Raw genomic sequence first — 23527 nt, forward strand, 5'->3', positions numbered from 1 at the left:
GGGGCTACTCTTTGTTGAGGTGTGCTGGCTTCTCAGTGCAGTGGCTTCTCTTGTTGCGGAGCACACACTCTAGGTGCATGGGCTTCAGTAGTTGTCATACTCGGGCTCAGTAGTTGTGGCACTCGGGTTCCAGGGCGCAGGCTCAGTAGTTGTGGTGCACGGGCTTAGTTGCTCCATGGCATGTGGGATCCTCTCGGCCCAGGGATTGAACCCGTGTCCCCTGCATTTGCAGGCGGGTTCTTAACCACTGTGCCACCAGGGAAGTCCCAAAGGGTGTGTGTAGAGGTGGCTGTGAACTCAGTATGGCTTTAGGCAGCCTGTGTGCTGATGGGTGGGGCTGTGTTCCTATCCTGCTGGTTGTTTGGCTGAGGCATTCCTTCACTGGAGCCTGTAGGTGGTTAGGTAGGGCCAGGTCTTGTTGCCAAAATGGTGACCTCTGGGAGAGTTCACGCTGATCTGTATTCTCTGGGTCCTCAGCCATCAGTGTCCTTGCCCCCCAGTTGATCCACAGCCGACCCCCACCTCACCGGGAGGCCCTCCAAGACTCGTAGATAGGTCCAGCCCCAGCTTCTATGGAGTTACTGCTTTGTGCTGTGTCCCAGTGTATGTGAAACCTTGTGTGTGCCCTCCAAGAGTGGAGTCTCTGTTTCCCCCAGTCCTGTGGCACTCCTGCGCTCGAGCTCCACTGGCCTTCCAAGGCAAATGCTCTGGGAATTCCTCCTCCTGATGCCAGACCCTCACGCTGGGGAGCCTGACATGGGGCTCAGGACCCTCACTCTTGTGGGAGAACCTCAGTGATATAAATATTTTCCAGTTTGTGGGTTGCTCACCTGGCAGGTATGGGATTTGATATCTCCAAAGCAGCTCTCCTGCTGTCTCGTTGTGCCTTCTTTGTCTTTGGATATCTTTTTTGGTAGGTTCCAGTCTATTTTGTTGATGGTTGTCCAGCAGTTAGTTGTGATTTTGGTGTTTTTGTGAGAGGTGGCGAGCTTAAGTCCTTCTACTCTGCCATCTTTTCCAGAATTGAGGAGCTGCTTTTAGTTTGTATGCTTCCTGCCTCTTTCCTCAGCATGTGCTGGCAGTTACCCCCCTTGATATGCTGTGTGCAGGTACAGCGGCCTTTGTGTTCTCCTGGGATGGTGGGGGCAGGGCTTGGCACCTGCTCACAGGTCCCTCAGGGGTGGCTGCTATTTGTGTACTCCAGGGACAGTGGGGGCAGCTCTTGGCACCTGCTGGTGGGTCTCCTGGGGTTGACAGCTATCTGCATACTCCTGGGACAGTAGGGGCAGGGCTTCTATCCATTCATTTTTGATGGGCATTTAAGTTCCGTCCATATCTTGGTTGTTGTAAATAATGCTGCAGTAAACATAGGCATGCATATATCTTTTCTAATTGGTGTTTTCATTTTCATTAGATACATACTCAGAAGTGGAATTGCTAGATCATATATTCTATTTTTAACTTTTTTATTTAATTTTATTTTTGGTTTCATTGGGTCTTTGTTGCTGCGCATGGGCTTTTTCTAGTTGTGAGCGGGCTTCTCAGTGCGGTGGCTTCTCTTATTGCAGAGCATGGGCTCTAGGGTGTGTGGGCTTCAGTAGTTGTGGCACATGGGCTCAGTAGTTGGGGCGGACAGGCTTAGTTGCTCTGTGGCATGTGGGATCTTCCTGAACCAGGGATTGAACCTGTGTCCCCTGCATTGTCAGGCAGATTCTTACCCACTGCACCACCAGGGAGGTCCCTATTTTTAATTTTTTAAGGAACCTCCATACTGTTTTCCATAGTGGCTGTACCAATTTACATTCTCATCAACAGTGCACAAGAGTTCCCTTTTCTCCATATCCTCACCAACACTTGTTATTTTTTGTCTTTTTGATAATAGCAATTCGGACAGATGTGAGGTGATATCTTATTGTGATTTTGATTTGTATTTCCCTGACAATTAGTGATGTTGAACATCTTTTCCTGTGCATGTTGGCCATCTGTCTTCTTTGGAAAAATGTCTGTAGTCCTATATTTTTTAATCAGGCTTTTTTTGTGTGTGTTGAATTGTATGAATTCTTTGTATATTTTATATATTAATCCATTATTGGATATACTATTTGCAAATATCTTCTCTTATTCAGTCAGTGTCCTTTTTGTTTTGTTGATAGTTTCCTTCACTGTGCAGAAGCTTTTTAGTTTGATGTAGTCCTGTTTATTTTTGCTTTTGTTTTCCTCATCTAAGGAGACATATCCAAAAATTACTGCTAAGACCAATGTCAAAGAGCATAGTGCTTATGTTTTCATCTAGAAGTTTTATGGTTTCTGGTCTTACATTTAAGTCTTTAATCCATTTTGAGTTTATTTTTATATATGGTTTGAGAAAGTAGTCCAGTTTGATTCTTCCGTACAGAACTGTCCAGTTTTCCCAGCACTGTTTGTTGAAAACACTGTCTTTTCCCCATTGTATTTCCTTGCCTCCTTTGTCGTAGATTAATTGCCCATATAAATGTGGGTTCATTTCTAGGTTCTCTGCTCTGTTTCGTTGATCTATATGTCTGTTTTTGTGCCAGTCCCAGATTGTTTTGACTGCTATAACTTTATAGTATACTTTGAAATCAGGTAGCATGATATCTCTAGCTTTGTTCTTTCTCAAGATTGTTTTGGCTCTTTGTGTTTTCATTACAAATTTTACAATTATTTTTTCTAGTTCTGTGAAAAATGCCATTGGTATTTTAATAGGGAATGCACTGAATCTATAGATTGTCTTGGGTAATATGGTCATTTTAACAATATTAATTCTTTCAATCCATGAGCATGGTATATCTTTTCATCTCTTTGTGTTGTCTTCTATTTCTTTCATTAGTGTCTTATAGTTTTCTGAGTATAGGTCTTTATCTCCTTAATTAGATTTATTCTGGGAGATCCCTGGTGGCCTAGTGGTTAGGATTCCAGGCTTTCACTGCCACAGCCTGGGTTCAGTCCATGGTTGGGGAACGGAGATCCCGCAAGCCATGTGGTATGGCCAAAAAAAAAAAAAAAAAAAACTATCTAAATTTTAAAAAAGAGATTTATTTCTAGGTATTTTATTCTTTTAAAATGTGATTGTAAATGGGATTGTTTTCTCAGTTTCTCTCTCTGATAGTTCAGTATTGGTGTATAGAGATGCAACAGATTTCTCTATATTAATTTTGTATCTTATTTACAGCTTTACCAAATTCATTGATGTGTTCTAGTAGTTTTTTGATGGTGTCTTTAGGATTTTCTATATATAGTATCATGTTATCTGCAAACAGTGACAGTTTTACTTCTTCTGCTCCAATTTCTTCCTTTACTTTTTAAAGCATGGTTTCTCTTAGTTCTTTGAACATATTTACAAAAGATGCTTTGAAGTCTTTGCTAAATTCCACATGTGGGCCCTCTCATAGGCAGTTTCTGTTGCCTGCCTTTTTCCCTCTGTATGGGTCATACTTTCCTGTTTCTTTGCATGTTTCATATTTTTTTGTTGAAAATTGGACATTTTAGATAATATATTGTAACATCTCTAGATATACTGACCCCTACCCCCCCCCACCAGATTGTTTAGTGACTTAGTTGGCTCTTCTAGTTAAGTACATTTCTCATTGCAGCATGAAGCCTCTGATGTTGATCCTGAACAGGTACAGCCTTAGGGATGTGCACAGTCACCTTGGGAGGACAGTGGTCTTAGCAGGGCTCTCTCTGGTTCTCTTCCTGATCTCTCTGTTAAGCTGCCTGACTTTGTTGGTATCACACCCAGCTGTTAGGCTCCACTAATTTTCAGGGGATTGCTCTGTTATTTTTGACAATGCTCTGTATCATCATTTGCTCCACACCCTGTTTCCACTAAAGTCAGTTCTTTCGAAGGAGAGCTTTGGAGTTCAGTGTTTTTAAGACCTGCCTTTCACCTTGGGCAAGATCTCTGAGTCACTGTTCTGAATCTATGGCCTGCTTCTCTTGGAGTGACAGGGTGAGCAGGGTGTTGGGTGGGGACTATAACCTCTGATCTTATTAGCTTTCCTCTCCTAATGTGGAACACCTGCCTTATGAGTGAGCTGGGGTGAGGGCAGTTGGGGCCCCCACATCCTTGACCTGCCCAACCTGGAGTAGAGCCTCCGCCTTATGAGTGGGAGCACCCTACTTCTGGGCTGCACTCACTTGGGATTTAGTGTCTGTAACAGATAGCTAGGGGTGATGAGAAATGCTGGTTACCTGCTCTTATTGGGGAGATACTGTAGCTCTTGACTGGGAGCTAGAGGACAGACAGCCCTGTTTTCTTGTCCACAGCTGGAGCTTCTGTCACACTGTGCTGGGAAAAGGGTAAAGGAGTAGGTTGTGGCTCAAATGCCACAAACTCTTACTGTTTTTACTGAGATTTAGTAAATTTTCTAGAATAAATCTGCATTTGCCATATGCCCTTAGGAAAACTTGTAGAGACTTTAGATGATTGTTTGATTTAGCAATCTTTACCAGTTATGGTGGTTTTCTGGGGAATGGGTCTGTGGAACTTCTCATGCCACCATTTTTCTCAGTGATCCCCTCAGTTCCCATGATTTTTGTTTTCTCGTATTTGTGTCCTTTTGCAGCCCCCTCCCACACTAGATAGGGCTGACCCGTGTAACCATTAGGATATGGCAGAAATGATCACAAAAGCTAGTTCACAAAAACATTGCAGCTTCTGCCTTGTTCCTCCTTCCTGGGTCACTTGCTCTGGGGGAAGCCAGCTACCTTGTCATGAGGACAAGCAGCCCAATGGTGAGGTCCCCATGTCAAGGAACTGAGGCCTCCTTCCAAAAGCCAGCACAAACTTGCCAGGCACACAAATGAACCATCTTGGTAGCAGAACTTCCAGTGTGTCAAGCCTTCAGATGACTTCAAATGACCAGCTGACATCTTGACTGTGACCTCACAAGAGACCCTAAGTCAGAACTATCTAACTAAGTCACCCTGGAATTCCTGACACACAGAAACCTGACATAACACACACTTATGTTTTGAGCTATGAAATTTTGGGTAATTTGTTATGTAGCAGTAAGTAATTAATACATGATCTTGGATAAGACCCTTCTCTTATATTCTTCAGTTTCTTCATCTGAAAAACATTTTTGGACTAGATCCATTGTTTCCAACTATCTGCAAGGAGCCCTATGATTTCATAGTGATAGGCAACAGGCTACCGTGTGGGGCAAAGGGGAGGCCAAGTGGGCCTCTGGATTCTAGGCACAGCAGCTCCACTTTTTTCTTTCTCTTATAAACTGGGCTTCAGTGTAAGATTTGATTTGAAGAGAGAGTCTGGTTTTTGTTATCTTTGGGTTTTTTTTTTTTCTTTTATGTTTTGTGATTTCTTCAGTCTTACATCCTTATTTCAGTTTAGTTTGCCATTTTGAAATGGGCATTCCATAGGCCCTATATTTCCAGTGTCCGTGAGCATAGAGTATAATGAATGTTACACAGCAAACCTCTAATTGTTCAGACGGGAAACTCTCTGGTGAGGGGAGGGGACTTGTCCAAAGCTACATAGTAATTTAGTTACCAGGTGAGGAATGGAATACAGGTCTCCTGACTCCCAGAAGAGATTATCTATGCTAATGAAATGGAGCTATTATAAAGAAAAGTATTTAAAAAAATAAATCTTCATAAAACAAAGACTAGAACTTGACTTTGTTCAGGTTCGGGGGGAAGACAGTAAAAGCAACAAATAAAAGACTGTTGGGACACGCCGTCCTACAGGAAGCTGGCTTGCTCATAAAGAGAAATCATACAGGAGTAGAGATTAATGTTGGGAATCGAAGAGAACTTACATAGAGTTGTCTGGCATAGTTAGTCATTATTGTGCAGTGTGGCAATCAGGCAATTCAACAAGCTTCTGTGGGATGCTAGGCAGAGCTTGGGCTGGGACACAGAGGTGAGTCATATACATATGGCTTTACGTCGTGTTAAAATTTTTAAATAGTTGCTAATATTAAAAAATAAGTAGATTTCTGGTCTCTTTTTAATAACTGGCAAATCAGGGCTGGCACTACTGCATGGGGCCTTGCCTGGAGCTGAGTAGTGGCTGCCCGTAGAGCTGGGCCCTGAGCACTGCAGTTTCCTTCTGTCTCCCTCAACCCATTCCCTTGTTGTTTCCCCTCTGCGGCTACCTGCTAGCTGCCCTTTATCACTCTGCTTGTGCTGTTACTTTTCTTAGAGTATTTTCTTACACCTCTCTTCACTCATTTACCCCGAGAGGATAAATGATGCCTTCCAGGCATGATCACGGGAAGGATCTAATCTTGAGACCAACCCCCTCCCCCCACCCCTGTCCCGGACTTTTTCCCTCTCTTCCTCCCTTGCACACAGTACTCACTGGAGGCGTGGCGCTTGACTGTGACCTGTGGGTCCACCCGATGGGACTTCTCACTGCAGGTGGAGGCATGGCGCTTGATCTGGGCTCCAGAAGGACGCTCAGGCTCCTCGCCCTGGGTGGAAGATGGGAGGAGAAGGTAAAGTGTGGGTGGGCTCAGAGTCCTTGATGTAGGTGCTTTCTGGTGCACGCTCAGTGGCTGAGTGCTACACGACCTCTGAGATCTTGGCCTTACATTTTTAGACGTGTGCAGTTCCCAACAGTTTATAAACCACTTGCACTAGCAGTATATTACTTGATCCTCATACCTTCCTGTAGGGGGCAGCAGAAGACAATCCTAAACTGGAATTTCTGCTGAGAGGCAAATTAGGAGGTCTCAAAAGACCTTGGGTGACCATATTTGATTTATCATAAATATTTTTGTCCTTAACATCATTTGGACGTATCCTTCAAATTTTCCAAATTGCTAATATAGAGTCTTAAGTTAAAAAAAAAAGTCATAGATGAGATCAGCCAATGGTAGAAGTGACATAACTTAATAGACTGGCTATACATTTTTTACTTTTTAGTTACTTTATTTTGGCTGCATTGGGTCTTCATTAGTATGCGCAGGCTTTTCTCTAGTTGTGGTGAGTGGGGGCTACTCTTCGTTGCAGTGCATGGGCTTCTCAGTGTGGTGGCTTCTCTTGTGGTGTGTGGGCTTCAGTAGTTGCAGCACGTGGGCTCAGTAGCTGTGGCTTGCAGGCTCTAGAGCACAGGCTTAGTAGTTGTGGTGCATGGACTTAGTTGCTCTGTGCCATGTGGGATCTTCCCAGACCAGGGATTGAACCCATGCCCCCTACATTAGCAGGTGGATTCTTAACCACTGTGCCACCAGGGAAGTCCCATGGTTATAGATTTTTGTATGAAGAGTAGTGAGAACACTCAGAATCTTGTCAAAGCTCAGGAAACCCTGAGCAGAACATGATAATGTCATATAATACTGATATTGATAATAACAGTACTCCTCTGTATAAGACCTTCCAATGTCCAGGTACTGTGCTAAGTTTTTTCCATAAAGTATTTCATTTAGTTCTTGCAGTAGTCCTATCAGGTGGATTTTATCATATTCGTGTGGAGCCAGGAAGTGAGGACCAGAGAAATGAAGCCTAAGGTAACTTGGACTCAGCCTTGAGTGCAAAGTTCATGTCCTTAAGCACGAAGCTGTCTTGCTTCTAAACTGTGCAGCTGAGAACAATCTCAAGTTGCATCTACTGGTTTTTATTAGTCTGAAGAAAGATCATGTAGACAGAAGGATGGCTGGAGAAGTTTCTAGCAAAGGGAGCCCTAGAGGAGAGAGCTCAGAGTGTCATCCAGCACTGTCCAAGGCAGGGGTCCTGGCCTGCAGACACATCTGCTTTCTTTGGCAGCTTGATTCCCTCTCTCTCTCCCCTAGCTGTGAGTCCTGGCCCACCAGCCATTGTCTGATCAGAATGTGGTCCTCTGGCTCTCCCGTGGCAGGAGAAGGCACAGGGCATGCTGCGGAGCAGTATGGGCCATATGATGGCTACAGAGGCCTCACTGTAAATTAATAAGTTGGTGTGTCCTTGGTTTAGTGAGCAAGACAGGGAGACTGTCCTGGGAGCTGAAGCCCAGACTGTGGATGCCACCAGGTAAAGGCCTGTGGGGGCAGCCACCCAGTTACCATCCCCCTGAGACACTACTGAATCAGTCAGTCCACAGAGCAGTAAACAGGGGTGGACAGTCCAACACCTTGCTCAGACTGGAGCAGTGCTTTATAGTTTGCAGAGCCCTTTCTTCTTCTTGGTCGGGGGATCTTTCCAATGCACTGTCCAGCCTCCTGTTCCAGAGATTCTTTCCCCTGGGCCATGGTCTGTAGTAAGAAAGTCCCCTCTCCCCCACCTTCTAGCTGCTGGTTAAATGAAAATGATCTTCTGAGGCAAAGGAAAAAAGGAGTAGTGAGGAAGAGAGAGAGGGAGAGCTAATAAGTGGCCTTTACCATGTTCCCCGAGGACCCAAGGGATTGTACCTGCATCTTTTCATAAGGAACATCATCATAGACTCGGGGCTCAGGCCACTGATCCTGGCAGGATCTTGCATATCTAGAAAATACAAGGGATGATGAAGATGATGATGACACTTATGCAGCTCACAGTACTTTCCTGCTCACGCTCTCATTTGATTCTGGCAGCAGCTTTTAATGGAGGTCAGAAAGTTAGTGATAGCAACCATGCCAGGCAGCACTGGGCCATTGACGTGTTAAGAGCTTTATAGGCAGGGACCCGTGGGATTCTCACAACAACCCGGGAAGCAGGTTATTCATCGCCGCCATCCTGTAAGCGAGAATACAGAGAGAGGATCCAGGCTGGCAAGCAACCAGCCCAAGCTGTTGGTTGTGATAGAGCCGTGACTTGAATATGACACTAATAATACCAAACTATGCACACCAGCGCCGTGCCCGCCCAGAGGCTCAAGGATATGGGGACACTAAGTTTCCATGGCATGAGAGCAGAGCCCAGGGCAGTGTACAAAAGAGCTTCTCCTTTCTGGCTCATTCCATCCACAGCGTCCCCTGACTCTGGGCTGCCTTCTTTAACCAGCTCACTCCTGCCTGCTGGAAGAGGAAGGCACCCACTCTGACTTCCCAAGGAAGCAGTCTTTCTCAGCCCTTCCGCCCTCCCCTCCCATTCCCAAGGCTGGACTCTGCCTCTGAGAGGGAGCTGAGATAGGAGAGGTTGTGGGTGGTTGTGGGCCATGGGGTGCCGGCCCTTACAGGAAGGAGTTGCGCCCCGCACTGACGATGCTGGTTAAGGTCTCCACGTCCACGTAGTCATAGTGCAGCGCTTCGGGAGTGACTTTGGAGCCCATCTCCACCAGCAGCAGCCCAAGCCAGCGGCCCATGTCCTCTGAGCAGCTTGCCTGAGAGAGAGTGCACAACTGAGTTCACTTTGGCACCATCAGGGCCTCTGGCTACCCGCTCACTTCAGCCAAACCTATATTCATATAGTATCTGCTATGTACCCAATACTTAGGGATCCAAGAGGAGCAAGACTAGAATACATATCCAGAAACCCAAATGGCTCCCACCTTCCCTCTATTCAGGTCTTTGCTCTAAGGCTACCTCCTCAGAGAAGCCCTCCCTGACTACCTCTCTATGACATATAGCCTCACCCACTATCCTCAGAGCCTTTCTGACCATTTGGATATGAAAACAATATTTACATGTTCTCTGAATTTTTTTTTTTTTTTTGGTGGGATCTTCCTGGAGCAGGGATTGAACCCGTGTCCCCCGCATTGGCAGGCAGATTCTCAACCACTGTGCCACCTAGGAAGCCCTCTGAATTTTTTTTTTTTTAATATTTGCTTTTTATTAAATGAGGAGACTATTTATGATGTAACCCAATCAAATTTTTTTCTTGTATTGTAAATGCCAATTATATATAGTATGGTATACAGGAAAGTCTCCAAGAATTTGCTTGTCAACTAAACACATACTTATGTTCTTATTTAAAGAGCATTATTATAAAATCAAGTCAGAACACAAAAAATAAAAAGTTAAAAAAATAAAAAGCACACTTTTTGCCAGAAAGCTCTTTGTATGAGGGTGAGTCAAAAATTAGTCGCACTCTGGCTGTAGAATTTATAGAAGTTTTAATATAACTGGAGTGCGGATAATTTTTGACGCATGCTTGTATAACTGAAGAGAAATAAGAGACCCATCTCACACTATCAAAAGTAAAAGTGATTTAGAGAGTCAATATTTCCTGAAATTTAAGAACTGAGAGAGGCAGTGGGTACTAGGCAAAGAAAACAAGACCAAGAGGCTGGGTCTTAGTTCTGGGAAAAGACCAGAGGCCATTGATCCTCTGTGGAGCTTTGGACGGAGCACATGGCTGACCTGGCCTCAGTTTTCTTATCTGTAATGTGAGGGGGTAGTCGTTTAAGTTTTCCTCCAGTTAATATTTTAAATTCTAAATACTGAAGGATTGACATGTAAAGACAGAGTCAATGTATTCTGCATGACCCCAGAGAGGAGGGCTGGCGCCAGTGGGTAGGTATGAAAAATGAATGGGTGAAATGAAAGCACATTGTCATCAGTCATTTGTTCAACAAATGTTAACTGAGCCCTTAGTACGTGCTGGACATCATGGTGGGTTCTGGGAAAACAAAAATATGCAAAAGAGGTGTGGTCACTGCCTTCACAGAGCTTAAAGATTGCAACTCAATGTGGAGAAAACACTTGTAAAAATCTTTGTAAAAATTTAGTTGCTTGGTGGGAGGAGCAGGCTACCTTGAAGGGCAGTGGTTTATCTGAGGTGGACAGTCACTGGTGGGGAGTAAATTTTAGAGAGGGTTCCAGAATCATATCAGAGTTAGATCAGACTAGATGCCTTTCAGGCTTGGGATTATATTTATAAGGCAGAATAAACAAACCTTGGGTCTAGAGTTGCCAGATTTAACAAATAAAAATGCAGAATTCTCTGTTAAATTTGAATTTCAGATAAACAATGAATAACTTTTTAGTACAGGTGTGTCCCAAATACGGGGTATACTTCTATTTAAAAGATTATTTGTTGTTTATCTGAAATTCAGATTTAAATGGGTGTTCTGTAATTTAACCAGCAACTCTGTTGGTTACTTGGCAACAGTTGGCTTATTTTCCCTCTTCCTTAGTCCCTATAATGTCAGTAGCAAGGTCCTGTGGACAAAAGCCAAAGTCCAGGCCAGAGCACCTCTTACCTCCCCCGACCAAGGCCCACCTGCGTTTTCTCCTCTCACCTCCAAGATGGCCACCTCCTGCCGGTTGCGCAGGATCCTGAAGGCAAATGGGTGTCTGGGCCCAAAGCCCGGGGCCACCTCACAACCGTGAAGGGCAATGGCGTTCACATGGGTCCGCAGGTCCGTGCGGTCCTTATGGAAATACAGGGTGTTGCACTTTAGGCGGCACCAGCGTTCCTTCCAGCCATGGTTCACCAGCACATTTAGATAACCTGGGAGGGGAAGACCAGAGGTGTGACCTCCTAACAGCCCTGGGGGATAAAAGTCAGGGTGCATGGGTCTACACCCCGGGGACAGAGTGCCTGCATAACACTTGTACTCTGGAAAGAAGGCCTTCTGGGTCCGGGATCAGCTTGCTCCTGGTCTGTGACCTTAGGCATCATCATCTTCTGAGTTTCAGTTTATCTGTGAAATGGGGACTGATAATCATATTTGTACATACCTGAACAGCCTTTAGACCATACCAAGCTTGATGAAAAGAGCGGAACTACTATATAGAATGAATAAAGGCACAACTCTTCCTCCTGCCTTTCCTCCTAAAATGTCAAAACTATTCCTGAAGATAGACAATAACGGGTGATGCTGACACCTGGTGGTAGCATGTGGGAACAAAAACATCTAGCCATGATAAAGAATTACAAAACAAGCAAGGGACAGGCTGATGGCTGACAAGATTAGAATTCCCTCAGTGTTTTAGATTTTTTTTTTTTTTTACCGTAACATGTTCTGATCTACTTACAAAATATTTCTTTACAGCCCTGTGCTTTTATAATATTCTTGCCAGGTTAGTAGAATATTACTGTTTATCTAAAATACATGATTTTCTATTGGATTCCAGTACATGGAAAACTGGATTAGATAAACAGTGTTTTTTTCCTTCCAAACTACTTTTAATTCACATTGAATGCATTTATAATGAAAAGTACTTAAATATTTTTATCCAAGAAATATCCTTGTAAGACTGGGCCATAACTTAAACACCTGGCATATTATATACTGGGCAGTAAGATACTCTCCTCTTGTCATAGTAGAGGAAACTGAGGCCCAGAAATGGGCAATGATTGGCATTAAGGTCACAGGGAGCATAGAAATAGAGTCAGTTGGCTTTTCCTTCTGTTAGATTTCAGGGCTTCATGGAGGAAAAGTGAAGGAAGGGCATGGATTACTGATGGAGTGGGGGTTAGCCATCCAGCAGGAGAATTCTGTCCTCTGCCTTGGGAGTGAGGTGGATTAGGCCTGGCTTGGCCCCAGGAGCTCTCAACAGGGTCTGAATTCTCCTCTGCATGCCCGGTACCCACCGCAGCACGGAACCTCCTCCCCGGTAGAGGACGTCTGCACATCATCGGCCAGTGCCTTCTTCTTAGAGAAGCTGATGATACGGGTGATCTTGCGGCCCGCAGCCCTGCTCATTGAACCCTTCAGCTCTGATAGGCTGCTCTTCTTCCCTTTGCCTGTTGCCATGGAGATGGGTTAGGGGAGGGGAGGGAGCCCCAAGTCCCAGATCCACCCACCCCTGGCCTTCCCCCCCCAGCCTTTCAGCCTGCACACAGGCTCCAGGTATGGATAGGCCAGGTCACATCACCCAGGTCTCCAGAGTGTTCAGGACCTGCCCTGCACTGTGTGCTTGTGGCAAGGCCTCTCCCAGCTCTAGCATTTTCCCTCCTGAGCCCCCAAAGGCGCCTACCATGTTCACGGCCAAGGGTGGAACAGTTGTCACCCATGCCCAGGCTGTCGGAATCCGAGGTCTGCTTCTCTTGGGACAGCCTCTGGGGAGGGACACAAACAGCCCCCTATCAGAGGGCACACTCAGAAAGTTCCCCTTTGTTGGTTCAGTCTTCCCTGACCCCTGTATGTGAGGATTAGTTAACAAATATTTGTCAGCAACTGTCATGTGCCTGATACCATACTGGTATGAGGACAGTGATGACTTAGGATGGTTGTGTCTTCCAGTTACTCAGTCTATTTGGGGAGTGAGGAATTCAGTATAACGGACTGAGATTAATGTCCTAGGAGTTTGGACCACATTTGGTAGATGGGGAGCTGAAAAGGTATTTAAGTGGGACACTAATGAAATTGGTTTTGGAGGTTGCCCCCAGCGGCATCATGAGGGTGGATAAGAGGGGGTAAGACTGGAAGCAAAAGAGGCACTTAGAGTGTCATCCTGGGCAAGCTGAGACTTTGTAAGGGGATGAACCAAGCAACAGTGAGGATGGAGAAAAAGAGATGAGTTGGCATTTTCAAAATAGTCATGACAGGACTTGGTAACCAGTAAATGTGAGTGGTGATGAGAGAGGAGTCCATTACAGTTCTAGCTTGGATGAGGGGATGGTAAAGACACACACACATACACATACACCATGGTAGCAACTTCATTGTCAGTCAACATTATTTTTACTCTGTGCCAACTCTAGACCAGTCATTCATTCATTCCTATTAGGGAGTGGTGCAGAGTAGTCAGATGGACCTTTGAAGAAATGATGTCTACTCAGCTGTGGGAATGTGGGAAAATCCTTTCCTTTCCCCAAGGCTTCTCTCTTGAATTACTCCCCTTTCAGTGGGCTGCTGTGAGGCACCGGGAACCCACCCAAGTGAAATCGTGAGGCCAACAGACTGTCATTTCTAATACCAGTGTGGTGTGCGGCCATCTCACTTTAAGAAGCTAAACTGTGCCAGCCAGACTCAGGACAAGACTAAAATGACACCCATCCACTTAAAAAGGTGGGCTTACAAAGCTCTGAGGCCCCTAAACCTTTCCTGCCAAGGATACCCGAGACCAGGCTCAGGGATGCTTTGCTGTAAGCATAGTACTAGAAGGCAGGGGGAGGTGAGAGAGGCGATGTACTCCCCCCAGTTTCTAAAGGCTGGAAAAATGGCAACTGTCAGAAATGGGATAGAACTGTCAAGTATAAAGAATCACCCCTGTAAACTGTGAGACAGTAATTATGGTTCTGTTTGTTCTGTGATGGTGTACAGATGGTAAGTTTTTCATCAAGATAGAAAGCAAATTCAGAGAAACACTGCGAGCACTTTGGAATTGACTTAATAATGATGACACCTCAAGCACAGGAGTCCATGGAGAGACAGAGCCAATACCATGTCCTCACTCCCACTCTTTTCCAAAAATACCACCCTAAACATTTTAGCTACCCTCCCCCTGTACACTTAGCCATAGGAAAGCCCATCTCTACAGGCTTGCCTCCTCCTCCTCTCTATACAGCCTCTGAACTGCACCACAGCATGTAGCTGCAGGTGTGTGTACACACCCACACTCTCTCTCACACTCACACAAACACACACTCTTTCACACTCATACACCCACACACCCTCAACACTGCTTTCTTTCAGGCCCCACTAATTAAAGGCCAGGTGAGCCCCCTACCCTTCCTCTCCTAATGACTCTGCTGACCCCACCTTTGCATCTGCTGCTCCCTTCCCTTGCATCCCCGTCCCTTGGCCCACCTCTGCCCCAGTGGGGCAGAGTCTTGCCCATTCTTTAAGGCTCAACTTAGGTGCCCACCCTCCCAATCCCCCTTGCTCCCCCAGCCAGCATGAGCCCCTGTTGCCTCACTGTGGCTTTCCAGGACACTCTAATAGAGTTGACACGTTCCCCTTCTCTCCAAACCCAGCCGCACTGGCCTCTTTCCATCCATGCTTCCTCCTGTTCCAGGGCCTGTTCCCTCTGCTTGGAATTCTTTTTCCCTCCCCCTCCTCACAAATTTCTCACCCTCCTGTGAAGTGTGTTCCCTCAGGAAAGCCTTCCTTGACCCTGAGACAAGAGCAGCCCCTGGCATGTGCTCCCAGGGTACCTGGTATTTTTCCTTCCCAGCACTTACACAGCTTGGCCTTTCTAAGTCTGTGTGATTGGAGTCATGTCTGCACCCCTCTCTGGGAGGGCAGGGTTATGGCTATTACTGTTAAGATGGCACGTGGTGCCTAGCACAGTACCTGATGCATAGCAGATGCTCACTAACTACTCATCCAGTGGCGCTTAGGAAGATCCCCTTGAGAGGCAGGCTGGCTGGGTGTAAATCAGCTAGCTCTGTTTCTTATTAACTGTGTGTGGCTTCGGGCAAACCTCTCTGTGCCTTGGCTTCCTCATCTGAAAATGTAGTTCTTCAAAGAGTTGTTGTAGAAATGGAATTAGGTAATGCACAAAAAGCATTTAGAATAGTCCCAGCCACACAGTCATGTTTCCTGTAATGCTAGCCTTTATTATGTCATGTGATACCCATGTCTGGGGGTCTTAACACTTCCCTTAGGATTTGGGGCTGAGTCCTTTGATCACCCACAGCACCTGGTGAAGCATAGGCATTAGCACGTATTTGGCATTGGCTTGCCAGACTATGAAATGATTGCTGCACTTATGTCCCCGTGGGGCAAACTCCTTCTCTGACTAATTTCAATTTAGTTTTCATGGCTCAGTTCAAATGTGACTGGCAGGGTAGTCACTCCCTCCTCTGGCTTGTACTGCACCTTGGATATGGGCATTCATTCATTCATACATTCATGAATTCAGTAGACATTTATTGAGTGCCTACTGTTAACACCTGGCTTCACCACTGGCCTGTGAGTCCCCTGGGGCAGAGTCTGTGCTGAATCCCCACTGCCTGACCCAGAGGGAACCTTGTGAAGACAGAGGTACCTTGTCCAGGTCCACCTTGCATAGGAGGACTGGGGATCTGGGCACATCTGCCCCCTCAGTACTGCCAACAGGCTTGCTGACCTCTCGGATGACCTGTGGAGAGGACACACATCTGTGAGCAGATGGGTAGGGATGCTGTGGAGGCAAAAGCAAGAATGGGGTCTATGTGGTCAGGGCCATCAAGCAGAGCTGTTGGGATCACTGGGTGGAAGAGATGGGTTGATGTGGCCTTCTTCCCCAAGTGTGGGGCACGTAAGGATCTGAACAGGCTTTCTCCTGTGTCTGTCCCTTGAATAAGGAGCTGGGAGCCCAGAGGCTTGGCTTCTAGGCCTGGTGCCATTACTAATTAGTTGCGTGGCCTTCGGAAAGCCATTTCCCTGCTCTGGACCTTGGTTTCCCCATCTGTAACATGGGGATATCACTGGTCCCCTGCTTATCTCCTTGGGTGTGTGAGGACCATTGAGATGATGGGGGTAAAGGCCCATGTGAACCGGGATGCCCTGCATGAGGGACTCGCTTCTGTGACACGTTAGAACTTTACAACAACCTGCAGGGCTGCCAGGGTTATTCTCTCCATTTTAAAGATGTAGAAACTGAGATTCCAAGGCATTCACCCGAGGCTACGCAGCACAAGCATCCAGAAATAATGGACCATTTGCTGCTCATCTGTCAGGTGGCTTTGCGTGGATTATCCCATTGTGTCCCCATAGCAGCCTTGTGGGGCAGGGGCACCTTGATCCCTAAATTGCAGATTAGGATGATGAGGCTCTGAGAGGTGAAGCCATGGCTGTCTGCCCTATCCCCTGGGCTAATTGGGGTGCGAAGGCAGGCCTTTTAACTCCAGGTCTAGGGCTTCTTCTGACCTACCCAGCCCCTTGAGGACAGAGCGCTCCCCCCCCCGCCCCAGCAGGCAGGTTCTCTCTCTTCCTTCCCCTCCAGAGACAAAGGCGGTAATGAGAAACAGTAAACATCCCAGTGGGAGAGCTGGTTATCACAGGAAGGAAGGGAGGTTGGGGAGGGAGGGAAGGAGGGGTTTGGTTTCTTTGTTCCAGCAGGAAGATCAGAGGAGGAGAAGAGCTGCTGTAAGGGCCTAGGCGTGAGGGCTTCACCATCACTGCACAGCAGTCATTGGCAGTTACTGAGGACTGGCAGGCCTATGTCAGGTACTCTGTAGAATCCTTACAAGAACCATTTTATAGAGGAAGAAACTGAGGCACAGGGAAGCAAAGTCCTTTGCAGAAGATCACACAGCCAGTAAATGCCACTTAGGTCTGGGACTTGAACTCAGTTCTGTGTGGCACCCAAGTCCTCCCTCGTTATCACTATGCCACCCTGCTTGTCGCCTTCGGAGTAGGTTTCCTTATTTGCTTCTAATCCTGGCCTGAACCACTTGGTGGTTGACTTTGGGTGAGTCACAGAAGCTCTCTGTGCCTTAGTTGCATCATCTGTAAAACAGGAACAATATTAGTCCCACTGTGAATAGTAAATAAAGTCATGTGTATAAAGCTCTTAGCACAGTGCATGGCACAGAGTAAGTTCTCAGTACACAGTAACTCTAATTGTTGTGTAGCTGCAGAGGCTGGGTCATAGGTGGATGTTATAAGTATGCACGTTTCACCTAAGATGAGAAAGAATCATTTATTAAAAGAAAAAAAAAGGATTAGACTGTCTAATGATAAAATCAGCTTCCTTTGTAGGTATTAAGCTCCCTATTCCTGGAGATGTGCATTGTAGGTAGGATAAACCCACAGTAGGCATCTTAGGGGATTCAAATTAACTAGAAGGAACACAGGTCTCCAGTCTGAGGTCTGTCTCCTGGAGATGTTTGAAGCCCATTTCCACATAAAGCCCTAGCCATGTACAGGGCACTGACCCCCTCTCCCCTGAGCAAGGCCTGTTCTTCCATTGACAGGGGCCCACCCCACTGAGGGCTGGGTCTGGGGAAGAGAGGAAGGAAGGAAGGAGGGAGGGTGGGCAAAGGGCACAGGCCCCCCTGTACCTTCAGCCACTCCTCGGCCTGCTCTCTGCTCTGCAGTGCCAGCACCAGGACTTCGGTAGCCCCCTGGGAGAAGCGCAGCTCGTGCCTCTTGTGCCGGCTGTCCTTGGTCACATAGATGACGTTGCAGACATCCAGTGCTAGCCTCAGATGTGGCTGCCGGTCCTTGGAGCTTTTGTAACACTGGGCAGGAAGAGAAGAGGTTAGGGCCTCCTGGAGTGGAGAGTGGAGGGAGGAGACAGGGAAACTCAACCTACCCCGCAGAGACCTCCCCCACCCAGTCCGACTGTGGGCACTGAATGAAGACAGGGGCTGTGACTGTTCACCACAAAGGAGAGAAGCCTGGGAGGGGCATCTTTGGGCAATCTCCAGATCTCAAGGGCTACTGAGTTGTCCCAAGGGTCACAGCTACCAGTTTAGGAAGAGGCAGATTTTAGCACAATACTAGGAAGACCATTCTAGTCTAAAGAATCAGAGAAGAAACAGGCTGTCTTGGGAGGAAGCCAGCTCCCTGCTATTAATGGGCTACATGGCAGGAGTGTGGGGGAGAGAATTCTAGCAGAGATGGAGGGTTGGGTTTGGGAAGTCAATAGTTTATCAATATGATTCTCACTTCCCAATTCTTATTATGAGGCTAACATTACTTTGATACCAGAACCTGACAATGACATTACAAAAAAGAAAGTCATAGGCTAATCTCTCTCATAACATAGTTGTGAAAACTAAACAAAATATTAGCATATAGAATCCAGACATATAAAAACCATATTGCATAGAGACCAGTGGGGTTTATTCTAGGAGTGCAAGAGTGAGTTATCATTCAAAAACTAACTATATAATTCATCATATTAATGGAAAAAAAGAAGAAAAACCACATATGTTAATAGAAGCAGAAAAAATATCTGATAAAATTCTGCACCCATTTGTAACATAAACTCTTAGCAGACTCTTAGGGGAGCTTGCTTAATGTGTTAATAAGGAACACCCACAAAAAAATCCATGGCAAACATCAGCCTTGATGGTGAATTATTGAACTTTCCTTTGAGATCTGGATTGAGACAAGAATGCCTGCTCTCACCACTTCTATTTACATTGTACTGGAGGTCTCAGCCAGTGCAATAAGTCAAGAAAAAGATAGAAGGCATCAGGTACGGAAAAAAGTAAGTTATTATTCTTGGCCTGATTCTGGCCTGGTATGAGCTTTTCACTGCTGCAGGATGAGAAAAGTTCATGTTTCAGATGCATAAATGTTCGATAAGATTTGTCAGTAGGTAAAGAGCTGTCATTTTTTTTTTTCCTGAAATTATGTTCATCCTTATACTTTGGAATTAAAGGTACATTTCTTTAATGACATGATGGTGATGAAAGATGGCGAATTAAAAAAAATTTTTTTAAAATGCGAGTTATATAATAAGTGGGCTCAGTTTTAGAAAAGAGATGTATGGAAATGAGGGTGGAAGTTTGTACATCAAAATCTAATAGTGGTTAACTCCTGATCAATGAAATTAGGTGAGTTTTTAAGAAAAAACATTTTTCACTTTATTTTCTTCTAGCTTTATAAATAAATACATTTACTTGCATAATGAAAAATGATAAACATTGTTTTAAGGTGATTAAAAAATTCATATCTGGCAAAACAAGACTTGGTAAAGTCTTTATCAGGTCTTCAAGTTTTGTTTTGTTTTTTAATTCTGCTCGGGTGGGAGAGCCCTGATTTCAGAAGCACCAGGCTTTGAGCCTCTGTGCCTAAAGCAAACCTAGAGGAACCGGGGAAGACGTGCCCGCCCAGACACATGAGCAGGCACGTGCCAGTCCACGTGAGGCCGAGAGGCACTCGTCTGTGGCCACTCACCAGGAGCTGGTCCTCCTTGATGACGGTCAGCTGCTTGGCCCACTGCCCGAAGCGCTTTTTCCGCAGCAGGAAGGCACATATCCTGCAGTCTCTCACCAGGTGCATGGAGGCCTCCTCTGAGGGCCACTGATGTGTGGGCTGCTGCCCTTTTCCTTCCTCCTCCTCCTCATCGTAGGACTCGTAGGAGCTGCTCATGGCGTCAGAGTCATTGTCTGCAGGAACCATGGGAAAGGACCCGTCCCTGTGCTGTCACCCGGCGGGGAGTGGTACCTTCTTACCCCTGTGCAGGTGTCCCTGCTCTGGGTCCCTGGGGCTGTGAAGGGGTAGTTGTGAGGTGTGATCTTGGTAAGGAGTAAGCCCCTACATGGGCACTGTGTCTTATAGATTTACAACTCACTTTGTGATCTCAGTGACTTCACCTCTCAGAGCTTCAGTTTCCTCATCAATAAAATGGTCATAATAAATAATACCTACCTCACTGGGCTATTGTGAACAGCAGTGAACACAGAGTGTTTAGCCGAGTGTCTGGCACTCAGTGAGGGCTCAGTAAATATCAGCTATTGTCTTTACCCATCACCTTTGCATCCATTGTCACAGGTCATTTTCATGACACCCATTTAAATACAGAGGAATCTGGAGGCTCAGAGAGAATACATCACTCACCTAAGGTCAGTCACCAAGAGTCAGGGCAGGGCTTGGTCTGGGGCTCCTTACTCCCATGCCATCTGTCTTCCCACTGAATCCCAGGGTCACTGAGAACAAGGGGTTTGAGGCCTCACCCCAGGGAGGTGAGGGGGTGGTGGGCAGGGGCATGCCGAGGTCAGGTCAAGGCCCTGTCTTTGTGAGGACAAAACTGGACTGAACATCCACTTGGTACTTACAAGAGTTCTTCAGCTCCCCATTCATCCTGGTCGCAGGGTAGCTGCTGTCTGCATCCTCATAGTAGCCATCCACGATTGAGTGGGCTGGGCTGCAGCCATCTGTGGGGTTGGCAGAAAGAGCAGTACTTGGAGAAATGCAGGCAGACTCTAGGCACCAGGGCTGGGAAAGATCGTGGACACCATGTCCTCCTCAGGGAAGAGGGAGTGGAGCTTCTTGTCACTCCCCGGCCAGGCTGTGGGGCCTCCTCTCTGCATCTCATCTGCTCTAGCTCCACACCTGCCCCCTGTGCTCCTGTTACCAGGAACTGCCCTGCTGGGCCCTGTCACAATTCCAGGCTCATGTTCATGCTATTCCCTTTGCCCTCTTAGCAACTGCTAGAGAATTCCTCACCCTCCAAGACACAGCTCGAAGATCTTTCCTTTGGCCTTCCCAGGCAGAGAGTGGTCAGCCCCTCTCCTCTGACCCCAGAGCATTGGTGTGTGTGGGTATGTGTCTTGGTCACAATTCTGCTCCCTGCACTGCAGGGAGTGGTGTCCCAGCACCTGGGCCCAGACCCTGTTTCTGCTCTGCCTTTGTCTCATTTTCTTCCACCTAACCCCCTCCGCTCACTTCTTAATACATCCACCCCCTCCTCTCCTTCTAAACCTCTGCAACTGCAAGGGAGGAGCTGGACTAGAGGAGATAATAATAACACATACAATAGTGAATACATACAATAACACAGACAACAGCCGCTGATGCTGAGTTTTCACACTTTCCCGTTCATGGGAATCAGTACAGTATAGGAGTGGGGTTATCCCAAATTGTATTCTGCATCACAGTTACCGGGGGTCTTTTTATTCATTTATTTTTCTTTTCCATTATAGTTTATTACAAGATATTGACTATAGTTCCCTGTGCTGTATATATAGTAGGGCCTTGCTGGTTGTCTGTTTTGTATATAGTAGCTTGTTTCTATTAATCTCAAACTCCTGATTTATACCCTCCTTTCCCCTTTGGTAACCATAGGTTTGTTTTCTATGTCTATGAGTCTGTATCTGTTTTGTAAATAAGTTCATTTGTGTCATATTTTAGATTCCACATATAAGTGATATCATATGCTATTAGTCTTTCTCTGTCTGACTTACTTCACTTAGTATGATAATCTCTGGTTCCATCCATGTTGCTGCAAATGGCATTATTTCATTCTTTTTATGGCTGAGTAATATCCCATTGTGTGTGTGTGTATGTGTCTGTCTGTCTATCTATCTGTCTATCTCGTATCATCTTTACCCATTCATCTGTTGATGGATGTTTAGGTTGCTTCCATGTCTTGGCTGTTGTAAATAGTGCTACTGTGAACATTGGGGGTAAATGTATCTTTTCAAATTAGAGTTTTCTCCAGATATATGCGCAGGAGTGAGATTGCTAGATCATATGGTAACTCTATTTTTAGTTTTTTGAGGAACCTCCATATTTTTTCCATGGTGGCTATACCAATTAACATTCACTGCGGGTCTTTTTAAAATGTAGATCCCTGGACTGTATCCCCAGAGATTCTGATTCACTGGTGTGGGCTGAGCTGAGGAATCTGCACTAAGAAAAGAACCCATTCAATAGGATAGTTCTAAACATATGTAAAAACAGAAAATATGTGGAACTCCAAGGAATCAGATTTTTTTAAAATAATTAAGATTATTTTGTTACAGATAGTCTCTGGAGCATACTTTGAAACTCAGTGGGTTAAGGGCATGTGCATTGGGGTTAATCAGATTTGAGTTCAAATCTATCTCCATCATTTACTGAGAGACTGGAAAGAAAACACAGTTTCTCTGCATTTCAGATTCTTTACCTATAAATCAACATGAACAATTCTCACCTTGGATTAGTGATATGATGCATATGAACTCTCAGCACAATGCGTGGTACACAGATCATCCTAGACAAATACTAGATATCATTATAATTATCATCTCTTTTGATTCCCACAATGCAGGGAGGTGGGTATCAGACCCACTTTATAGATAAAGATACTGAGGCCACACGCTTTGCTAGTGATAGAGCCTGGATCAGAACTAAGGTTGCCAGCTTGGGGGATAGGGTGCACATCCTCTTCTCCAGCAAGCCTTCCTTCTTTCAGGCCAGCTTGCTCTCACACCACACTGTTCCTCAGAGCACTGCTCTGGGCTCTCAGCCCCTGCTGTCCTTCTGTTTCTTGAGGATGGCAGCACTCAAATTCCCAGTGACTGGGACACCCAGTTGTATCTCCCAAGTGAGGCTCAGAGCCTGCTTTTACCAGCAGGCATTCTGAGGTCTCACATGCTGGTGACATCCCTGTGAGGTGGACTGGGGGTGCTCAGGCCAGAGGTGGGGGTGGGGAAAGAGGAGGTGTGAGGGGGAAGAGGGAGGGCGCACTGGGGGCAAAGCACTTGGACACCTGGCAGGCTGGACACTGTGTGCGAGAGGAAGGATATTTCCTGTTGGGCTTGGCAGTCTCTCCCTGGACAAGGTCCCTGGCCTTTCCTGAGGCACTCCCTTCCCTCCCGCCCCAGGATCCCCACCACTCTGGAGGCAGCTTCTCTGCTCCATCTGAGCTCTCCGGGGAGCAGGAGGAGCCTCATCCAGCTGAGGGGCTTGTCCTGGGGTTCAGGGCCCAGCAGCACTTCATCCCCTCCTTCCCCATCCTCAAGTGGATAAAATAAAGTCATCTGCTTCACATAAACAGCTGCTGGCAGTGACACAGACCCCAAGACTATCAAGGCTGAAGAGGGGCAATGATCACCTGGTCCAACCCCACCATTTTACTAGTTTTGTTTGCACTAGTTTATTAATCATAAAAATGATATACCATAATAGCCCAAAGCTGGAAACAACCCAGATGTCCATCAACTGACAGACTGATAAACAAAATGTGGTATATCCATACTATGGAGTATTATTTGTCCATAAAAATGACGGAAGTACTGATACATGCAATGACATGGATGAACCTTGAAAACACTAAGCTAAATGAAATAATCCAGATATAAAAGGCCACATATTGTATGATTCTAT

The 23527-nt window shown here is 46.0% G+C and overlaps 1 protein-coding gene and 1 long non-coding RNA gene across 11 annotated transcripts in view; one reads left to right on the forward strand and one right to left on the reverse strand.

Moving 5' to 3' along the window:
• LOC130851369 (uncharacterized) overlaps positions 1 to 23527 on the forward strand; it is a 158605-nt gene that overhangs the window by 16953 nt on the left and 118125 nt on the right. The window lies entirely within an intron of this gene.
• Positions 1 to 23527, reverse strand: part of AFAP1L1 (actin filament associated protein 1 like 1) — a 69796-nt gene that overhangs the window by 13093 nt on the left and 33176 nt on the right. For 2 of the 5 annotated variants that reach the window (XR_009053168.1, XM_057731422.1), the window contains exons 6-15: positions 20494 to 20592; positions 19613 to 19824; positions 17764 to 17943; positions 15765 to 15857; positions 12807 to 12912; positions 12421 to 12573; positions 11123 to 11334; positions 9117 to 9262; positions 8373 to 8445; positions 6347 to 6458 (exon numbers count right to left, since the gene is read on the reverse strand). Coding sequence is in view for 4 of the 5 variants with exons in the window: in XM_057731422.1 (XP_057587405.1) it covers positions 6347 to 6458; positions 8373 to 8445; positions 9117 to 9262; positions 11123 to 11334; positions 12421 to 12573; positions 12807 to 12912; positions 15765 to 15857; positions 17764 to 17943; positions 19613 to 19824; positions 20494 to 20592 (1386 nt within the window). In the remaining variant the exon portion in view is untranslated. The remainder of the gene's footprint in view (positions 1 to 6346; positions 6459 to 8372; positions 8446 to 9116; positions 9263 to 11122; positions 11335 to 12420; positions 12574 to 12806; positions 12913 to 15764; positions 15858 to 17763; positions 17944 to 19612; positions 19825 to 20493; positions 20593 to 23527) is intronic. The other 3 variants (XM_057731432.1, XM_057731448.1, XM_057731440.1) reach the window with 3 other exon arrangements.

Source organism: Hippopotamus amphibius, chromosome 1 (genome assembly GCF_030028045.1).
Source record: "Hippopotamus amphibius kiboko isolate mHipAmp2 chromosome 1, mHipAmp2.hap2, whole genome shotgun sequence".
NCBI classification, from domain to species: Eukaryota; Metazoa; Chordata; class Mammalia; order Artiodactyla; family Hippopotamidae; genus Hippopotamus; species Hippopotamus amphibius.